The 22,273-nt window shown below is 47.2% G+C and overlaps 1 protein-coding gene across 6 annotated transcripts in view; it reads right to left on the reverse strand.

The window, feature by feature from the left end:
• Positions 1–997: 997 nt before the first annotated feature.
• DOCK6 (dedicator of cytokinesis 6) overlaps positions 998–22,273 on the reverse strand; it is a 95,337-nt gene continuing 74,061 nt past the window's right edge. For 4 of the 6 annotated variants that reach the window (XM_077921474.1, XM_077921470.1, XM_077921472.1 and 1 more), the window contains 11 exons: positions 21,036–21,228; positions 20,541–20,684; positions 18,607–18,738; positions 17,113–17,127; positions 10,756–10,881; positions 8,727–8,816; positions 7,742–7,978; positions 6,568–6,711; positions 6,162–6,268; positions 4,549–4,716; positions 998–3,132 (listed from right to left, as the gene is read on the reverse strand). In XM_077921474.1, coding sequence (XP_077777600.1) covers positions 3,090–3,132; positions 4,549–4,716; positions 6,162–6,268; positions 6,568–6,711; positions 7,742–7,978; positions 8,727–8,816; positions 10,756–10,881; positions 17,113–17,127; positions 18,607–18,738; positions 20,541–20,684; positions 21,036–21,228 — 1,399 coding nt within the window. In that variant the 3' untranslated portion in view covers positions 998–3,089. The remainder of the gene's footprint in view (positions 3,133–4,548; positions 4,717–6,161; positions 6,269–6,567; positions 6,712–7,741; positions 7,979–8,726; positions 8,817–10,755; positions 10,882–17,112; positions 17,128–18,606; positions 18,739–20,540; positions 20,685–21,035; positions 21,229–22,273) is intronic. The other 2 variants (XM_077921471.1, XM_077921473.1) reach the window with 1 other exon arrangement.

The raw sequence follows: 22,273 nt of genomic DNA on the forward strand, positions 1-22,273 counted from the left end.
CACCAGGTACTCCCAGCACTCGCCTGTGGGATTTCCTGTGGCTCACTTATCTTTGGGCTCAACTCCCCCATCACTCTCTTCTTTCACTAGCTTGTTGGCCAGATGGTTTGCAGAAGCCCAGGCACAATTGCAAAACCAACCCATGGTCTGCAAACAAGGCCCCACTGAGCACCAGCTACGCCTTTGCCCTGCACCTGGGCACCAAACCCACACTGCTATTGGGAAACCTTGTCTGTAAGCTGGATCTTCCACCTTGGGATTCAAGCTCTTCCCATTGTAACTGTCAGCCCTCCTGCCCCACGTTGTTTTGTTTTGTTGTTCCTGGACAGCAGAGAACCACGGTGGTACTTGGGAATGCTTTGCATAACGCATGACTCTTCCCTGTTATCGTTTTTTTGCTTCATACTCCTCCTCCTCTCTTGGCTTCCTTGTTTGCAAATGCCTCTCCTCAAAACAGTTCCTCGGCTTATTTTTCTAGGCCCCTGAATGCCCCATCCTTGGCATGGCAGCACTTGTGATTCGGAAACATTGGTGCAGGAAGGGCTAAAAGGCTGCCCTAGAAATATAGCCACAATCAGCACCTGGAAAATACAGACAGCCGAAGTTAAGTGTTTGCATTTGATAAATGTTTGGATTCAGAGCCATTGAGTTTTGCCAATGGCAGCAGAAAGGGTGTTTGTGGTGGTTAGAAAAACAAGTTTGTCAAAACAGAGAAGGAACAGGGATTAGGGGACAACAGCAGCCCTATCCCAAGGGTGTGCTAAAATTTCAAAGCACAAAGCAAACTCTGCCCATAGCCGTGGGTTCTTGCTAACAATGAGGACCTAAAGCTTGACCAGTTCAAAAATTGAAAGTTGGGTTCTCTGGATTCACTAGGCTCTTGGATTAGTGTTTGTATTCTGAAGCTTATGGCACAACTGTAGGTAGTACAGATTCCTAGGTGACTTGAGTGTGAGCAAATGACACAACCCTATTCGTTAATAAGAACAGAATCAGCCTCTTTGGATTTTGTTTAATGGCATTATAAATAAAATGTTTACAAACTTCTCCACCAAGGAGCAAGACATACAGAAATCAAATCTCAGCTGCCTACCACTGGCCTGGCCATAGCACAAATGTAGCATTTACCATGTCCAGAATATCTGGCCTGGAGCAAGGTAAGAGGAGTGGAACTATGATCCAGAGAGAAGGATATTTCTTAAACACGAGAACGTGACATTTTGAATCCGAACTGTTGCAGCTTTGGTTATAAGTAAGCAACTGAACTCCAGCACTTAGCTCCTTTTGTCTTCCACTGTTAGGAAAGAGCACCAACCTTTAATTATTATTTTTTTTAAAAAGGTCTTTGGGTGGTTATGTGAAGGGGGTTACTGAGCAAGGGAGAGAAACAGTGGGAAGTTTCACCTGTTGGATTGGTCCAGTGCCTGTACGAATCTACGAAAACCAAAAAGGAGAAACTTGGAACCGAATCAGCACCGCTTACACAAATCTGTTTGTTCTAGCTTGTTTTGCTTTCACCAAAAATGATGCTAAACTGAGCAAGGGGAAAAAATACTCAGTCCAAATTAAGGGAGTCCATACAGAAATACCGTCTGGATTAATCCTATGTGTTTGAATGAAATGCTCCCCATTGCTTTCAAGTAAATCTGGATTTACTCTCTCCAGTAGTAAAAACACAAGAGCATTTTGCCGTTGCCCTCGATCCTCAAATCATGCCCTATTAAAGAAAGCAGAATACACCCATTTCTCCCAAATACACTTCGCTCTGCCACTATGGGCAGGAGCTAATCACTACTCCCCCAGGAGAAGGATGTTCATTCCTATAAGAGTGAGATCAAAGTCTAAACTCAACTCGAGCCTACAGCGGTGATTTTCCTTCACTACCACTTGCTTGGGAAGGTGGGGAGAGGCACTGACGAAGGTGAGGGATGCTCACAGTTCATTCATCCTCTTAACGAACAAATGCACACACAGCCCCTCCCCCTTGGCATTTTGGGGGCGGAAGGAGGGGAACAGAACTCCTCTGCTCACTCTAGAAGGCACTGCTGTGATCAAGTGTGTGTGCAAATACTAGCCCCTGCCTCGGAAAGGGTATAGCAAGAGGCATGTGAAATAGGGAAGGGTCTTTGGCCCGTGCTGCAAGTGAGGAAGCTGAGGGTCCCAGAAGGCAGGTGGCAGAAGGCCATCACTTGGTGACCAGCTACATAAAAACCGGCAGTCAGGATCTCCTGGGAAGGGGGTGGACAGAAGAGACGAGGAAGTATGGAGTCAGGACTCCTGGGTTTCAGCCCAAGCAATGGGTGGACATATCAAGCTCTTAGTGCAAGAGGACTTGTTCACCTCTGAAGGTGAGGAAGCGAACCCAGGTGTCCTAGGTTTCAGCCCCCTAACTCAACCTCAGAGACCACTGCCTCTCTCTCTTCTCCCCACCCTCTCCAGTCAGGAATGGGAACAAGAATTTGGTCCTGTCATTCTTGTTGATTTATGAACAAATAGCTGGCAAATCTAAGGGGTTGGTAGCCAAAAAGGGGAGTGTCAAAAACAGATCAGGAGAAAGGGAGAAAGCTAAGTTTTTGGGCTGAGCCCAGCTGTCAAGACAGAAGACAAAACAGAATCCACAGTGGGTGGGCCTCCAACTGCAACCATACCCAGAGTTTCAAATCTGGCTATTCTCTGTGGAAGTCAAAGGCCCATGAGAGCAAAAGCAAATCTTCAGTTCATCAGGGAAGAGGATCTGCAGATGGTCTCACAGCTGGGGTGCTTCATCGAGAAAGCTGTGGACTGCAAGGCTTCCTGAGGGTGGGGCACAGCCCTGAGCTGCACAAATGTGGGAGCCAGATCACTCCCACCGCCAGCTCCCACAGAGATGTCTCCTTCCTCTTGAAGTGTCCGACTGGCCCACATCCTGGAGAGAGCCTGGAATGACACGGGAGGGTACTCCAAGTCTCGGCGTTGGGCTCCCAGAACAGAGCAAGCAGCCTGACTTCCTGCTTGGCGGCAACCCTGGGGGATGCAAGGCTCAGTAGTTCCCTCCTGCGAATGGTCCCTGCGGTTTTTCAGGTGGTCCGTTCCAGCGGGGGCTTCCCTTTCTAGGCTTCAGTCTTCCGCAAACTCAGTCTGCTGAAGGAGTTTCTGGCAGGAGGAAACAAGCACAGCGCAAGACTCAGAAGAAAAAAAAACATGTTCTGTAACTGGGGATTGGGAGGGAACGATAACAGCATGGCAAATGGCTTCATCCTGAAGTTTCAGGCAGATAAGAAGACAGTACAGTGGTACCTTGGGGTAAGAACTTAATTCGTTCTGGAGGTCTGTTCTTAACCTGAAACTGTTCTTAGCCTGAGGTACCACTTTAGCTAATGGGGCCTCCCGTTACCGCTGCACTGCGATTTCTGTTCACATCCAGAAGCAAAGTTCTTAACCCACAGTACTATTTCTGGGTTAGCGGAGTCTATAACCTGAAGTGTCTGTAACCCGAGGTACCACTGTACTGTCCAAATCTAAGACATCCTGAATGGATAAAAGCCACACTAGTAAAGCCCGAAGCACAGCTTCCAAAAAACTGCCACCTTTATAAAAGGTACAGAGCAAGCTGCCTTTGCCAGCTCAAAAACCACTGGTCCACTTAGTTCAGTATTGTCTAAACCACTGAAGAGTCAAAGCCCCAAGGTATTTACACCTTAGAATTGGAGTGGGGTGGGCAGACAGGTGGATCTCCAGATAAATGATGTTGGAATCTAACTCCCATGTCGAAACCAGCATAGCCAATGATCAAGGATGATTTGAGCTGTAGACCAGCAACTTCTATAGGCAGAGCCGCTGGTTAGCAAAACCTGCTAGGCTGAAACTATGCACATGAAGGAAGTGTCTGCACCGGCTATGTGCCGCAGTGCAGTATTCTTGGGGGATGGGGAACGGCCCTTCAGAACTGGTGTACAGGATTGTGGGGACCCCAGAGGTTTTTTCCACTGTGCTGGTGAGCAGATGGCCCTGGGCTCTGCCTTAAGAGGCTGGTTGGAGTGCCCTTCTGGTGACTTCCAACTCTCTGACCAGGGCCTGCGAGCAAGGACCGGGACCAAAACTTCCTTTTCCTAACAAACAAACAAAAACTACATAAATGGGATAAAGAAATAAAACCAACATTTAGCGGAAATTACGGATAGACTTCCAGGTTCAGGAAGGAACATGACCTTTAAAAAAAATTGAAATGAAATGTATGGAGCTCATGCTGTAATCTGTGTTTTCTTTCCAGACCTCCAGGCAAAATCCCAACAGGAGCTTCCTGCCCTGGGGAGAAGCACAAGGGCTTGGGGAGAGGCTTCCAGTCGAAGGTGTCATGTCTGCAGAGAAACCCCAGTAGTCCCTTCTAGGCTTCTCATAAAGATCTTTGCTGAAGGGGGAAAGACAGAGGCCAAAACGACGAGTAGGTGGCCAGTGGAATCCTGGCAGCTGTCACCACCAAAGCTGCCTGTGTGGTCTGATCGAAGCATCTTCGATCTGAGTCTCTGCTCACGGCCTTTTTCGGAATCTGCGCAACAAGGTTTCCCTCACCTGTGTGCAGAATGGGGGGCCAGAGGGGTGTAGAGTTGAGGGATCTTGCGGTTGAGAAGCGGGTGCAGGGCTTCCTTGAGGCGCTGGTAATTCCTCTCCAGCTCTCGGAGAAACTCCCGCTGGTCTGGTCCAATCAACGTCTTGTTCTTGCGAAGGGCGTCTTCACACCTAAAAAAAGAGGGCAGCGAGTAAGAGGTTCGTGGTGGAACCAGCTCAGAGCTGGCTTTGAGGAGTTGTCACTCACTCCAGGCACAGACTCCAGGCATAAAGTGCTGAAAAGCAGACCATCTAAATTTCCTTAGTTTAAAGAGAAGCACAACCAGGAATTAGAACTGTCAGTCCTCTGGACAGAGGGGAGCTAGGTCTGTTCTCTGCGGCAAGAAAACCCAAGACCATTCAGCCTCCTCAGATGATTCTTAAGCTGCTATCCTATGCTCACTTACCTGAGAGTAAGTCCCTCTGAACTCAATGGAACTTGCCTGAGTAGACAACTGAACCATTAATAAACTATAAATAACATCTTCATGTTATTTTTAAGCATTTAGAGGCTTAAAAACTACAGGATATTCTCTGAAGGCACCACCTTCTTAAAAAAGAGTGGTCATTCTTATTAACAGCTATTAAACTGCTCTGGAAGTGGTTTCAGGGGGCAGAATATATGTTATCCGATTCAAGTAATGTTGAGTATGCTGGCAGTTAAAACATCCTCATTTGTCAAGCTTCAGGCTTTAAGGTGCTGGTGAAACCACCATACTGATTTCTACTGATGATGTGTTGTGGTTTTCTTGTTGGACTGACTGATTTTAATGTTTTTAAATGATTTTCTGGATTCTTGTATTTTGTTATTCTGTTAAGATGCCTTGAGGCCTTTCAGGTGAAGGGCAGAATACTAGTCTAATGAGAAATATAATATAGGCAGCCGGCAGGTGCTTTCAGCAGTCTCCCCCTGCATTTACAATTAAGGAATAGGTAGCTTCATGAAAAATAACCCTACTTTCCCACCCCCCTCGCTCAACAAGAATTGCACCAAGATCATGCAGCTGGACGGCTCAGTTGGTTACAGTGCAATGCTGATAACGCCAAGGTTGCAGGTTTGATCCCCGTAAGGGACAGCAGCATATTCCTGCATTGCAGGGGGTTGGGCTAGATGATCCTCAGGGTCCCTTCCAACTCTATGATTCTGTGAATACTAGTGGGACTTGTCACAGATCAAAGTAGAGAACGAAACAGGAGCAAAGCCCCTTCCTGTTCAATGGCTGATGTGTGGGAATGGGATAGGAAGTCATTTTTAGCCTAGCCCTCCATTTTCAAAGCATTCAGCATAAATTCAGACATTCAAATCTCCTGGAAAGAAGGTAAGCTAAATTTCCAACAGAAACTTCACATCCAACAAGATTCAAATTGCGACAGGAAGCTCTTGGCAGGGTGTTTAATTAAACACAGCAGGATGCCAGACATCAGCAGCCACAACAAAACGTACTAATAAGCAACCTCAATTCTCCGAAAAGGCACTTGAAGCAGAGCAAGATTGAGTGGATATATCCATGTAAGGGCATTACAGGCGGAAAAGGATTTCAAGCTACAGATTCAGGGCAGGTGTGCTTGTGCAGTACCTCTTGGTGAAGTCCTTGAAGCAGAGCCTCAGCTTATTGTGGTGTCGGTAGAGCTTGGGGTCTTCGGGGATCTCAGCCAAAAATACCTGGGCCACCTCCAGAGGTCCCTGGAACACAAGGGCCCTGAGGTCAAGGAGAAGTCCTCCTACTGCCCTCCCCATTGATTCTGACTCAGTAACTCACTCTTAGCTATCACAATGGCACCAAGGGTCTCCATCCTGTTTTCAGGCTCCCTTCCCCTACCCTCTACTTCAGCGTTAACCTGAACTCCTTACCCCCATCAGACCCAGGATTAATTTCTGTTCTCACCCCACGCCTGTGATCTGCTGACTCCACAGTCCACTTTGGCTGGAAGCTTCCCTTTCCCCCCAAATCGATCACTTATTCCCATTCCGTGGGCAACTACCTGGTTGACTATGGTGCCAACACATCCTTGCAGCACCATCTGCAACATCTTGGCATCAGGTGGATCTTGGTGGGTGGCAAAGGCCAGCTCCTGGGTCTTCTTCTGCATGTCCTCTATGGCCACCTCTATGGGAATGAGAATAATCTGGGGAGAAGAGTCCAAACAACAGAAACACAGCTGAAGCGTCAGGAGATGGGCATGTGCCATTCATATAAAACCCCAAACAAGACATTCTGGGCCCAATCTAAATTCTGCATTAAAAAAAAAAGGGCTCAGTTCAGCCAACTGTAAAAATTAAGCAAATTGAGTATATATACTGTACATCCAAGTCCCACTTAGCAAATGCAATACATTCCCAGGAAATTGAGCATTCACATAATAAGAGCATTATGGGAACTTTTCTAATCTGTGATCTCCCTACCCCTCCCTACCATGGCTTCTTCCTAAAATGGCTGCAGTCAACTAGCAAGAGAAAGACAAAGGAAAAACTGATTTGTCCAATCTCTCCTGATTTTGATTTATCCAATTTTGCTCTCCATTGGCTCCCTCCATGCAGTGACAAACCTTGGGGTCTCAAATTTCAGCAGTGCCCCGTGCGATGCCAAAATTCAGTGGCCCCACCTCCTCTTGCCTTCCATTCTACATCATAATTGCAGCACCCCCTGTGGTATCCCTGAACCCAGTGTGACTGAACTGCTCACGCTCCCCTAAATCTGCCTCTGCTCCATGGTTTCTGCCTGGAAATGGCAGGCGCCAACCAGGAAAGCATAAGCAAGCAAGGCAGATGGCGAACTCTGGCTGTTCAGATATCTGAATCAGCTATGCACATAGCGAGGTCTGGGCATGATTCATTGTGTTTCGATTCTGCAATGTTTATTATTTATTTTGAGTTTTGTCAGTCTCACAAGGGGAGTGGGGAGAGACATTTTAGCAGAAATGCTGAATCCCACCCCACTGGAAAACATGCAACAGTTTTTTCTGGTTTCTGAGATTGTGGAATGCATTGCTCACAAGCTCAGGGACTCAAAATGTGCTTTTGAATTTTTTTTGAGATTCTTGCTTAGCTGAATTTTTTCACTACACTGTTTTTTGATTTCTGAGAATTGTAGCGTCCGCAGCCCCGTCCCCCATTCTCATATGCCTCCACCCACCCACCATCCCCATCCCAAGGTACCTCCTCCTTGTGGATGACATTGATGCGGGTCTTGATGTAGGGGAAAGCATGGGAGGTGGTGAGCAGAGTCTTGCGCTTGAACTGCTCGTGCAGGTCGCCGTGCGCTCGCCCGTCCAGCGTGAAGGGAGTACAGAACATGAAAGTGCGCAGGTTGTAGTTCTTGTCAAAGTATGTGACACGATCCTTCAGCTCATACGTGTCAAAGAACGGCTCCACGTAAGTCAACTGGATGTATGCCTGCGGCAAGGAAGACAGCAAGGCGGCAGGGGCAGTCAGTAGAAAGTTGGGGCAGCATCACCTCATTCTCCCCTGCCACACAAGAGATCTGCTTGTCTTGGCTGTCATCTAAGCTACCAAACACACTGGGAACATCTGACTATAGGAGAAAGCATCCCTTGGTGCTGCAAAGGCTGGACTACAGGTCCATGTCTCTGGTACTGCAGCAGCGGCAGTCCCCACAACGTTTTAAGAAGGGCAACATTTTTACAGACTGTGCTTATAATGGCTGCAGTCAGAGTGAAGCTCTCAGTAGTCTGCTGGTGGGCATGACTATCTGGAACTTCATTCTGGATGCAACAACGGCAGGAATTGCAGACAAAAATGACCTTAGCAGACTGCGGGAATAAAATGCCTTTACCTGCTGCCAAAACTATTGCTATGGCATGGGTCACACCATAATTTCAGCTTCTTATGAACAAGCCAAGGGATATGGAAGTAGTGGGGAAATAAGAACCTATTTTAATTGTGATATACGGGGCAGGGAGAAGGAAGGTGGCCATTTAGACTAGAAGGAACAGCATGCATCAAATCTTGTAGAGATCTCTTTCCTTGCTGAACATGAGGCACAATCCCAGACCACATGGGGCAGAAGTCCCCCTCCTCCCTATAGTTACTCCAGCCCAACAAAATTTGCAGACTAGTCCCTCAGCAGTGCCTGGCTTGCTAATGCAATGCACTCCCAACACATGATAAAGAGCGAAACTACCTTGTTAGGATCCAGCTTGGCTTTGTCCACAGGGTTGGAACCTTTGATGATTTCTACCATTTCATGCCCAAAGCGCTCAGTATAAAACTCCTGCAAAGGGGAAAGGATACAGGGGAATTCTTCAGATCATGACAAAAGGGACAGAGATGAACATTCGGGCTTCTCCAGCCACTGAGACCAAGGAAAATTCCTCGCAGCTATCGTGGAGAGAGGCTTATTCTGCACTTGCTTCTGAAGGGCAAACCAGAATTACCGTATTTTTCACTCTATAAGACGCACCAGACCATAAGATGCACCTAGTTTTTGGAGGAGGAAAACAAGAAAAAAAATATTCTGAATCCCAGAAGCCAGAACAGTTAGCTGCGCAGCCTGCATTCACTCCATAAGACGCACACACATTTCCCCTTACTTTTTAGGAGGGAAGTGTGTCTTATAGAGCGAAAAATACGGTATGTATGTTTTATTAAATGTGCACTAGCCAATTTGGGTATAAAGAAGGGGTAGGTAGGAGTCCTTTTTCCTGTCAAAGCAAGTGCATGGCAGACCCAGGCTGGGGGTGAGAAATAACTTAAAGCACCTGAGTGTGGCAAGCAAGGCTTTCAGTTTCCACACCACATCCCAATGCTCAGTTTGATATACAAAGGAGACCCTATTGCAACTATGCTTTTGTCAAATAGGGAAGGATGCCTTTAAGAGACATATGCTCTCCTTGGTCCTCAGAGTAAATGGTGGGAAAAGCCCCGAGGACACGACGATCTGCATGGACAGGTGCCATGAATCAGCCCTGAGAAAGCAGTCAGCCGCCTCCATCAGAGCTGGCTCCAAAGCCTCTTCCCTTTGGCTCTGCTTGGACTACAGCTGAGCGACACCTTTGCCAAAAGCCACAGCTGCCGTGGTTAAAGCGAGGGAGCTTTTGGGAAGAGGGATTGTGAAGAGAAGGGGTTGTGCATGTGTAGGAGTGAGTGTGAGTCTTGCTTGTTGTAAGTCACAGCTTCCTCCCTCCTTCAACACTTCTTTAGCCAAGTTACCGTAACTGCTGTACCATTCTTGGCAAGACAAGGAGAAGAGACAGGTTGAATCCATGCAAATACAGGGGTCAAACATTAGCAGAACATCCCACCCCAACTAACTGTAAACTCTTGCAGGTAGTTGAGAGTAAAGGCTATTATTTCACATAGGATGGAATCCCCACATGGAAATGTAACTGAGCTGAGTGCATCTTTCCTTCTATCTTCCTTGGCTCCCCTGGCTTTCATTGCCTCCCTCAGTGTCTAATCTGAGTGCCTCAGGGCAGCAGAATCTATCTTTTTTGCTTGTTATTGTGTAGACCACCATGTACTCTGATGATGTCATCTAAACAACAACTTGTGGGTTCCCTGAATGTAGACTATCTGAGCTGCATACATGTGCTTGAAAGCCAAGCCTAGCAGCATCTTCTCAGCACATTTATGCCAGGTATTTTTGACCTGTTCATCTCCTACATTGTCCCCACTTCCCCCAAGGAAAATGTTGCATTACTTTTCTATTAGCCTTTTGGAGCCTGTTATTATGATGATTATTTTATTATTAGGCTGTCTGTCATTATGCGTTTTACCATGTTTTTATTATGTTTTTTATAATTGATGTTCTGTAATGTATTTTTAATGTACACCACCCTGGGACCTTTTCATAAAGGGTGGTATATAAACTGAATAATAAATAATGATAATAAATAAAAATATTGATAAAGACATTCCTCTTTCAACAAGTCTTCTAAAATCTTTATCCAAGTTGGAATCTGTCCCGGATACAAATTGCTCTTGTGACTGTGTTTTAGACTGCTTTTATATTTATAGTTGTTGTTTTTATTAAAAAAGGTTTTTATATGTGATTTATTTTTAAAAAGTGTTTTTTAGATTAAAATCTTGTATTTGTAAACTGCTTCGGGATGCTCCATGAGAAGCACTTCAATAACGACATAAATGACCAAACCGACTCTCAACCTTCATGCTTGATCCATACCTCTTTTCAAGGATGTTTTAACTCTTACCTCAAGCCGGTGAGAGATCTCAGCCAGCTTGGTGATGGAGGGTTCCTTGTAAACAAACTCTTGTTCATCCAAATCCCCAAACTTGCAGCCATAAAAACCAACTCGGAAATACGTTCCAAACATTCTCTTAAGTGATCTGCATGGTAAGAGTTAGGATAACCGCGACACAAATCAGGCAGGTAACTTGAATGCTGACTCTAAAGCCCCAGCAAGCATGGCTTACTAAATCAACCACCAAAATACCTGCCCTATTCCCAACCACTTCTCTCCCTGGAGGCTTCCATATGCACTATGGGTGAATCTGGTGCTTGAGATCCAGGAAGCCTACATTCATGTTCCCACTGTCACTGAGTCCATAAAGAACCAACTCAATGACCACTGGGTTCACAATGTGCTTTAGTGATCTTTGCATGGGGTTAAATCACAAAATCTGCACCTGTGACCCCACCTGAAATATAGTTTCTACAGTTCTAGAATCTCCCCTGAAGCCTCCACCCCAATTCCTGTACAGTGGTACCTCGGGTTACAGATGCTTCAGGTTACAGACTCTGCTAACCCAGAAATAGTACCTCGGGTTAAGAACTTTGCTTCAGGATGAGAACAGAAATCGTGCTCCAGAGGCGCAGCAGCAGCAGGAGGCCCCATTAGCCAAAGTGGTGCTTCAGGTTAAGAACAGTTTCAGGTTAAGAACGGACCTCCGGAACGAATTAAGTACTTAACCCGAGGTACCACTGTAAGGTGAAAGTAGTTCTCCTTAATACACACACAAATGAACCAGACCACTGCTCCCCAAGACAAAATTTCAAGAAGTGGACTCCAACTTACCAAATCAGGCCAGCAGGACCACAAGCAGATGGCAAAGTTGAAAGAGAAGCAAAATAAGAAAAAAGAAGTTAGAAAGAGTACGGCAGCTACTGGAACACAGCAACTGTCAAAAGGGGGCGGGTAAGTGGAGGGCAGCTGGACTATTTCCATTTTTTGTTGTTCTACAAAGTTCAAAATACCACCTCATTCCTAACAGCCGCTGTAAGCCCTACGACTGTGTGCAGAAAATTCTCTCCAGAGATCTCTCAGTTGTACTGCAGAATTATCATCACCTGCTGTGTGCTATTCCCCCCCTCTCCCACCATACTCCCTGTCCAAATTGGTCGGACAGGTCTCTGAGACATTTCAAGCAGTATCTGGGAAGAACCAAAACCTGCCCCCGGGAGCACAACCTGATATACCACAACAGATGTTTATACTGCCATGGCTGGTACCCACAATAGCGCTGGTGATGAGTGGCACACCCTTCTACAGGCAATGCCAGAAGAAGTTGTGCCGGCTCCTCTGGGTCTGGAAGAAGTAGGTGCAATTAAACAAAAGCATTCCCTCTCACAACTACAGCCATCAAGGCATTGCTGCTAGATCAGGGCTACAGCCACAGCAATAGTTAGGAGGACCTTGCTTCCATTTTTGCCCTAGAAATGACTGCCTGCACACAGCCCAAAACTGAACGAAATTGCCTCCTCCACAGCATCATCTGTATTTCAAACACGCTCTGAGCATCGCATCTGCTTGAAATTTATGGAACCACTTCTCCTGAAAATTCATCAGAGTCCTTTAAGAACGGGCCCGTCTTACCCATAGAGGCTGGTGGGGTGGGGTGCCAGGGCACCAAGTTCTGGAGGGCACCAGGCGAGAGTCCGGGAAACACCGAACGAGCATGCTGAGTAAGTGAGGGTGCGTGCACTGCTCCCGCCGAGTGTCAGCTTGGGTTTTCCCCTTTTAGCCTGCAGGCCCCAAATTCTGCGGGGTGCCAGAAGGCTCGAAGGGAAAAAACCGAGCCGATGCTCGGGGAGCAGCGCCTACGCCCATGATCGCTCAGCGCATGCCAGCTCGCTCAGTGTGCTGCCTACCGTGGCACGAAGTGGCCAGTTGAGCCTGGAGGCAGCGCATCCAGCCTACACCTCTGACCCACCAGAGGAGCCGCCCTCCAGCCGCTGCCCGCCTCCTCCAGCCCCCCAAAATGGTTGATAACTCTGGGAAAGGGGGCGGGGGGGGGCTGGAGGGTTCTTTGCACCACAACGCCGGATATGCTTAAGACTACCCTGTTTAAGAAGCACTTGTTGACTGAGCTGGAGCTATTTAAATCACTCCTATTTTAATGTTTCTGAGATATTCTATTACCTACCTCGAGCTTTCAGGGCAGTGGCAGGATGACACCAATAAGTGGTGTCTTGGGGCCCCCTCCATGGCAGGTGGCTGGCTTAGGGACCCACAGACAACCTCATGCCTCCTCTCCCACATCCAAATCCCAGCACCTTTCACTCCTGGACTCTTCTATGCATAGTACTTTCTCTCTCTGTCTCCCTGGAAAGTGCTTGGGGGGGGGAGTGCTGGGGGGGGGGGAAGCACTTGGGGAGGGAGAGAAAGCTTGTATAGATTTCCCTGTGGTCTGTATGCGCTAGAAAAGGAAGCTGCACTGGTCTCAGAGGTAGGCTGTGTCAGCTAATGTCTATGCCAAGTATCCAGGCCTCACTGCAGGCAAGATTTTAATCCAGTGGTTCGAAAAGCAAGTATCTTGAGCAGAGGGACCAAGAGGTAGGTAGACAATTCAACCAAAAGAACAGAGACATAGCCAGGTGGCATCTGCCAGCTGTAAGTTACCCAGACTGAGGGAATGAAACAAACTTCGAAGCAAGCAGTGGCTTGGGATTAGCTCTCCAGAATGGCCCTGATCCCTAAAGACCTGGAAGATTTTGGTATGTGGAGTTAGCATCTCCATATGGACCACCTCCAATTCTCTTATCTGTCCAGTGACAGTAAGAAACAAAGAATTTATCTACTCGGCTCTTGTTCTGAGTCCCCACAACACCCAACAATGTAGTGTTTTTGTGATACTAAGAGGCTTAAAATGAGTGATGCTTCCCTTGTGGTCTATCTTTTCAGTGGAAAATCAGTTCTGAGACAGGTAAAAGCTAACAAATACCAAACAGGTTAAGAACGTTAGGAACCTCTATTCCTAAAATCCTTTGGAGCCACTGTAGAGGTGCATGCTACAATGTCAACACAGCACTTCACTGCCAAAAAAACCCATTCCTTCCATTCTTTCACACTGTGCATGTTTGTTTTGAGTGGGGTGTGTGGGTGCATCCATCTGGACACACACAAAACTCAGGATCGGGGTGCTGCTCTTAGTAATAAGACACGCTGGTGTACAAGTGTAATCTTTAAACCAGATGAAAGTTCTGCAAATACACTAAATTTGCTTTGAGTATTTTAGTAGGCGAAGATAAGATTGCTGAATGCAAAATACTGAACTGTCTGGGAAGAGGCCTACCTACTCAGGGAAGATAATGCTTTGGGACATTTTAATTTATATTAAAAAAGCCAAGAAAGGGATGTGGATAAAGAGTACCCCCCCCCCACACACGATACTACACTGGAACAATCCAAGCTGAATACTGGGAAGATTCAGGAGAGACAAAAGCAAGCACTTCCTCACACAGTACGTACTGTAGTTAAATCATGACATTCACTCCCACAAAATGGGGAGTTGGCCACCAACGTACGATGGCTTCAAAAGGGGATCTGACATATTCACAGGGAATAAGGCTATCAATGTCACTAGTCACGATGGCTATATATTATCTCTAGCATCGGAAGCTAGTATCTAGTCTCTTAATGACAGTCATTATGCCCTGCATGGGGGCCTTCTTGAGAGTGGCCCCAGCAGGCTTCCCTGTTCAGAACAGCTTTTAAGCACCTTGTTATTACCCAACTATGGGAGGGCTGAACTGAATGTGATTTGAGCCATTCTGTACTTTGAAGTCATACTCTGATGTCTCCTTACTACATATATGTTTACCGCCTTGGCTCTGGTAAAGAGAAGTGCACATTGTAAGTCTGGGTGTAAATTTTCAAACAAGCAAACAACTTTATTATTTGCACTGCATTTTCTCAACCTGCTTAAATGGATGGCACCTGGTGCTGGATCATTTATTAACTTTGCTTGACAAAGGACTGCAAAAGTAGAAGTCACAACGACCCTAACCTATTACCTTAACAAAACCCGGTTATCCACTTGTGGATCTCATTATAGAGAAATACTTTTGAGCATACACTTCCAGACCTCCAAATCATATGGGATGCAGGGGGCAGGCCTCGGGGCAGAGGTAACAAGCCCTAAGCAGCTGTTTTGAGAAATGGGGATGGGGAGAAGAGAATGGAAACGGCAGGGCAAGAAGAGTATGGCCAGGACAGCTCCTTCTCTCCACCCAACAACTGAAAGCAGTGAGTGAGCAGCAGGCACAGAGCTCTCCAGTTGCACACTATGCAAGGACCCACCAGCTGATGGAGGTGTCATAGAGACGCCGCAGGAAGGGCCTCAGCAAAGCAGCAGGAAGAGGAGCGTGGACAGCACCAGCTGCAGGATATATGGAAGTGGACAAAGGCCAGGGGCACAAATCTGCAGGGTGAGCTGGACCAATGGGACATGATGCTGGCTACCTGCCTGCCTCAGTCAGGTGTGTGTGGCTCTGGCGGTGGCTGGGAGCCCCCAAAAGGAAGGAATGCCACTCCCAACTATGATCTAAGGCAGCAGTTCTCAACCTGAGGGTCCCCAGGTGTTGTTGGACTACAACTCCCATCATCCCTGAGCTCTGGCCTTGCTAGCTAGGGGTGATGGGAGTTGTAGTTCAACAACATCTGGGGACCCACAGGCGGAGAAAGGCTGATCTAAGGCATTTATAGAGCTGTTTTCAGACCTCACAGAGCAGTTTAGATAAAAAAATTATTTTTTAAATGATAACAAAGAAACATTATTTCATAAAATAGAGAAGACAAACCACTGCTTGTTGTTGTTGTTTATGAAAAGTTGCTTCTGCTTTACCCCCTCTCCTCCCTGGGCAAGATGGAACATAGGAAGCTGCTTTATACTGAGTCAGACCACTGGCTCATCTAGCTCAGAAATGTCTGCACTGACCAGCAGGCAGGAGTCTCTCCCATCCATACCTGGAGATTCTGGGGATTAAACTTGCCACTTTTTGCTTGCAAGCCAGACACTCTATCACAGAGCGATGGTTCTGCATAAGCTCCTGGTGTGGCAACAGGAGAAGGAAGGGGCCACCGGCGGCAGCTGGAGAGCAGTTAATAATAAATAACAGGCAAGGGCAAAACATGCTGCCCTCTGCAAACCTGTGTCGTGGTGTGTTTCCTCTCCACTGGAAGACTGCCAGGATAGTGGGAGGACAAAGAGCTTGGCAGCACAAGCTTTTTCAAAGGGGCTGAACCTCCACAGGAGGCACACGCTTTTTTTTTTTGCTTGCTTTAGGTACTCTGCAGCACAGAAGCAGTTTAGGCTGTTCAATCTGCATCGCAAGATTCCTAGTTTCAAAGGATGGGCTTCTCTTGAATGGGGAGTCTGGTCACCTGTGCTTCCTGCTGAGAATCTGTAGTACAGGAAGCTGCCACTCAATAGACACACTCCAAAAGCACAAGAAAGCACCCTGTACCAACGGCAGTCTTGGCACAAGGCTTGTGAAAATATGAATGGAGTTCCATCACTTTAGTCATGGAACAAACTGACCGGTCCTAGCCTACACGAAACGTATTAACTGGAGAGGGCCCAGAAAAGACAGAGAGGGCCTTTGGGGTCTCTGCAGACAGGGTCAAGTCCATTCTCTTGGGCATTCCAGTAGGATTCTGCAACACAGTGGTGCTCCTTTCCCAGACGCTAGGCCCTCATCTGCAATCTTCCTTATAGCAAAACAGATATGTCTCATAAAGTGAAAAAGTAAGACTGTTTTGCTGCTACAAGATACAGCCTCCACAGGTCCAGCAGGCCTTTTGGTAGAGTAGCCAGCCTCTAACATTTACAGCAAACATTATTTGTAAGAGTACTGTAGCGTGCAGGATAATGGCATAGATTTGGAACTATGATCCTGGGTGGGACCATGAAACCGCACTGTTTCTGTCTATTTTCCCTGAGGATTGCTGCCATTTTGAGGTATGCACAAACATTTGCTTTGCTCAGCCTGCACAAGAAAAGTTCAGGGGCTCCCACTCTGGTGTCATTATCATTGATTAAATTTCCATATTCCCTTTCATCCAAAGATCACAGGGCAGCTTACAATATAGAAACACAAAAATACGTACCATAGCAACAAACAGAAACAATAACCACCACCCCCTGACAAACACACAGACAGACAGACACACACACACAGAGTTTAAAAGTTGCAGTAACTGCACCAACAATGCCAGCTAGAGGAGGAGTTTGGCCGTAAGTGCACAGAGGAGGGTGGAGATTACGGAAGCAACATGCACACTCACACAAACACTGACACAGAAAATGTAAGACATGATGCAGCCTACCTCCCAGCCAGAGGCCTGATTGACAGGACGGAGAGGACAGGAAGGGAACAGAGAAAACAGGAAGAAGAAGGTGGTTATTTATTTGTTTTTAAAACTCAGCACCCGTCTTGTCACAAGCCGATCACAGGCTAGGCCCAGGCATAACCCTGAATGGTCACAGGCCGATCTGAACATAACAATTAGAGCTAAACAGGGAGCTCCAGATTCTTACAGGGTTCACTTGGGCATTCTGTCAAATGCCGACAGTGTCGACCCTGCAAAAAGGTGAGAAGAGCTATTGGGAGCTGATGGATCTATATTGATTGCAGGTGGCATTTTAAACCAAAACATCCCTCCCTGCCCTCCTGGGCCAAGGTCAAAGTTGTGTTCAAGGTCTCAGGTTGGCAGTGTACTAGTCTTTGCGGCTGGGTCTTGCAGATGATGGTAAAATACACTTTGAAATGAGCTAGGATTATGGTGCCATCTCCTGCTTGCTTCTTCAAGAAATTGGCAGTGGTTGGGATGCCTCACAAGAACAGGAATTACAAGAACAGCGAGCCATAAATTCTGGCTTGGCAGCATCCTCACTAGGCTCTAATCCTGTATGGAGCAAATCCTATAATTTTGGACACCTGGCTGCTCTATACCGAACCCATACTGGCACATTCCCCTCTCTATGATTCAACAGAGGGGTTTTTTTTGGGGGGGGGATAGGCTATGGGTTCTAGTTCAGCAAGTGGGGTGCTGATGCTTTCCTCCTACTGTCACAAGGCCCTAGCGGACTTTATAGACTCCCATTGCAACTCTCTGTCTCATTCAACTGAGTGCATAAATAGCACCTCCACTATGAACACTGCCCACAGCATCTTGATTTACAGTATGCCAAAGCTCGGAACTCCCATGCCACAGCCCACAGACCCAAAGTTTCCCCAGCATAACGGTTTTGGGGCTCTGACATTCAGACCGTTCAGATTTCAGTCTCCAATCCGCCAGATTCACGTCACGTTTACTTATTTTGACATGCGTAACGAAATGAAACGTGAGAGGGACATAAGCAACCATGGAGGAAGGAGAGCTTATGCTGGCTCTCTTCCGCCATCGCCCTAACAAGGCATTGCCAAAAAGGTCTAGAGACCAGGAGTGGGGAATCTCAGGCCCCAGGGCTGAATGTGACCCTCCAGGTATTGATATCGGGCCCTCAGAACTCTTCCTAGGCCACACCCCCTCTCCCCAGGCCACACCCCTCACTGGCTTTTGCTTCACACCCCAAGTGCTTTTGCCTGGCTGAAATATGTCATTGAATCCTTATAATGCCTCTTGATTGTCTGGATGGCAGAGACAGGTAGGTGCGTTATGTATAGAAACTAGCCCACTGTACAAAGGTAAGATCTACGTTTACTGCCTCCGACTGCACCCAGCTCTTGCCTGCGGCCCCTAGAAGAGAATGTGGCCCCGGGGGGGGGGGGAGAATTTGGCCATTGGCTTGAAAAAGGTTGTCCAAGAAGCTGTACTCACTTGGCTGGTTATCTTGCTGAAGGCATCCTGAAGCTTGCCATGCAGCACTGCCAACTTCTTGAAGTCGCGGTTGGCTTCATGGATGGGGATGAGGATCTTGTAGACCTCGTTGACAGCCTCATAAAGCCCACCCTGGAGAGAGCGAGAAGGAATTCAGAAAGTCACTTCGGTCCGCAGGGAAGACCTAACATGGGGCTGCAGGGGGTAAGGCAGCTGGGCCACACACGGCTAGAACCTCACAGAGCCCCCAGTCAAGGTGGAGGCCTGTGTGGAAATATGCGAGCAGAGCTTGCCTGCAAAAGGTTTTAATTTTCATTGGAAGACAGTTAAGTCTCTCCTAAGGGATGAAGCTTTACTAAGACTGCTATTATTATTATTATTAATTTATATACTGCCCTATACCCGGAGGCCTCAGGGCGGTTCACAGAACAAAATCAAGATATAAAACTCCCTTCTACGATTGGATTGAAGACTTATACAAACTCGCAACATATGAACAACTTGCATATAAATGTAGTATTGCCATGGACAAATTCCATGATATTTGGAATTCATTCTTACAAATACTGTAATAGGTTAAGATCTGGTGAAGTACAATAACAACCTTGTAAAATATACAGTTTTGCCCCCCCCTCCCTCCTTTACTTTACCTTCTACATGGGTTCTGTTTCTCTTTTTCTTTCTCTCTCTTCTATTTATGTCTCACCATGTTTAGTACACATATAATTATGTACTTTTTGAACTTTCAATAAAGATGTTTTTTAAAAAGATATAAAACCACAAAATAAATAATAAAAATGAAGACAACCCAATAGCCCCCCCCCAACCCCCACATTTTTAAAAGGCATAGAATGTCAATCAGATCAACCAAAGGTCTGGTTAAAAAGAAACGTTTTTGTCCAGCACCTAAAGGTGTATAATGAAGGAGCCAGGCGAACTTCCCTGGGGAGAGCATTCCACAGATGGGGAGCCACTGCAGAGAAGGCCCCTTTCTCGTGTTGCCACCCTCCGGACCTCTTGAGGAGGAGGCACATGAAGGAGGGCCTCAGAGGATGATCTCAGGGTCTGGGTAGGTTGATATGGAAAGAGGCGGTCCTTGAGGTATTGCGGTCCTGAGCCGTTTTGGTCCAATGGGGCAGGGGGAAGCAGCTAATTGTTACTTGTGGGTTACAACCAGGTTCCTACTTCTGCTTCTGGAAACCAACTGTATGAATTTACACTACTTCACACAAGTGTTTATTTACAATCACCACCTACTGCAGCTTCATGCGTCAGGAGGTGGCTTTTGTGTGTGTGTTGTTTTAAAGGCAGTGTGGGAGGGGGAGAGAGGTCTGCGGTCCTCCACATACTTTAATTTTCACTGAAAACAAAGGGATTGAGATACCTGCAGGGAAACACAATTGGCCGCTTGCCTAAATGCATTACCGAGAAGTGGAAAAAGCAACACCCCTGAAATCAGAGAGCTCCTTCCCTGAGGAAAGGCACCCCAGATAAGCAGTGGTGCATTCAATGCTCTGCAAACTGAGCATCTGGAAACAATCAAAGTGAAGGAATGCAGCCAACGTGGGGAGAAAAGACGGCTGAAGCTTACAGAAAAACAGACAAAAGCAGAGATAGAAGAAAACAGGTGGGAAAGAATTTACAAGAACTGGCTGCTATGGGAAGGGCAGAAAACACAGCCTCTCCGTGACCATTCAAGTCCCACTCACCCACCCACCCACAATCCACACCATTCAGGTTTCTAAGCCATTTTCAGTTTTAAAAGGAAGCAGAAATTTGTGCACAAAAAGCTGTGTTCTATGGCGCTGGTGCCCAATCTCCAGGAGTCTAGACACCTGGGATTCAGCCGCCTACTGCAGCAGGAGAAGGCAGCTGCCACTCTTGAGCACAGGGAATGCTCTAGTACACTGAAAGTAAAAAGTTCAAGTTCTCACCATAGTAAAGGAGGAAGCCGCTTGCTCGAGCAACCCAACCAGCCCTTGCTCAGTGAAGTACTTTCCAGAGCAGATGCCCTCTTCATCAGGGGACAGGACATCATCCGAGACAGCAGATTCTTCCAGCACGTTGGAAGAGATGTTCTTGGAAAAGGACAGATGTTATTGTTGGGGGGGGGGCACAAGTCTTCTCACTCTTCCCTCCCAAACTGCCTGTCAGTTGAACAAGGCAAGAACTCTAGGTCTCCAGGGCCTTAGGGAAGCAGAGGCCTTGCTAGGGGCAGGGAACATCTGGGCATCACCCCAAGTTTTGGTTTAGGGGGAAGGAGAAATGGGAGGTAGACCCTCTGTTCATTCATCTCTCCTGCAGGAAAGTAGGACTGGGGCTACAGGTAAGTACTGAAGCTAAGAAAGAACAGAGAAGAGCTGGTCAATGCCTTGATGTAGCAGATCAACCCTTCTTTTTTTGAAATGATGCCTTGGCCTTCTTCTTACCTGGAAAGTGACACAGCCCACAGGTAGGTAGCGGCAGTCCTCCAGCATACTCAGGTACTCAGCTACCAGGGCAGCGGAGTGCACCAGACACTGAGCGGCCTCTGCATGGTTCCCACGCTCAGAGTGCTTCGCTGCCATGTTCTGCAGCCAGGTCAGCCTCAGATCCGGTGATGTCTGGTACCCCTTGGCTATCCTGAGAGGCAGGTAATGAATGTTCAGGGACAGAAGTGCTGAGTTCCATGGCCGCCTTTGCTACTGACTCACTTTAAAGTAACTTGCTTTAGGTGAATGGAGTTCAGTGGAGGTGCAGGTCAATTCTGTGTCCATGGCAGCTGTCTACAAGCTCCATCTGGTATGCTGGCTAAGACCCTACCTACCCACAGACTGTCTCGCCAGAGTGGTCCATGCTCTGGTTATCTCCTGCTTAGACTACTGCAATGTGCTCTACGTGGGGCTACCTTTGAAGGTGACCCAGAAACTACAACTGATCCAGAATGCGGCTGAAAGACTGGTGACTGGGAGTGGCTGCCAGAACCGTGTAACACCTGTCTTGAAAGACCTACATTGGCTTCTAGTATGTTTCCGAGCACAATTCAAAGTGTTGGTGCTGACCTTCAAAGCCCTAAATGGCCTCGGCCCAGTATACCTGAAGGAGCGTCTCCACCCCCATCGTTCAGCCCAGACACTGAGGTCCAGCTCTGAGGGCCTTCTGGCAGTTCCCTCCCTGCGAGAAGTGAGGTTATAGGGAACCAGGCAGAGAGCCTTCTTGGTAGTGATGCCTGCCCTGTGGAACGCCCTCCCATCAGATATCAAGGAAATAAACAACTATCTGACTTTTAGAAGACATCTGAAGGCAGCCCAGTTTAGGGAAGTTTTTAATGTTTGATGTTTTATCGTGTTTTTAATACTCTGTTGGGAGCTGCCCAGAGTGGCTGGGGAAACCCAGCCAGATGGGCGGGGTATAAATAAACAATTGTTGTTGTTGTTGTTGTTGGACATGAGTGAGTGATGCACGAACAGTGGCTGTGTTTGTGTCACGGACATATACATATGCATCTCAATACATTTACATCAACACAAGGAGCAACAGACATTCCCCACCTCCATGATGTCGTCCCATTTGTGTCAATGCTTTCTGCCTGGGTTGATTAAGCCTACAAGCTTACACACATCCACCAAGAGATGAACGCCTGCAAGGCTCTCCCCAACCCCCCAGCAATGTTACCACCTAGTGTGAC

Source organism: Podarcis muralis, chromosome 17 (genome assembly GCF_964188315.1).
Source record: "Podarcis muralis chromosome 17, rPodMur119.hap1.1, whole genome shotgun sequence".
NCBI lineage: Eukaryota > Metazoa > Chordata > Lepidosauria > Squamata > Lacertidae > Podarcis > Podarcis muralis.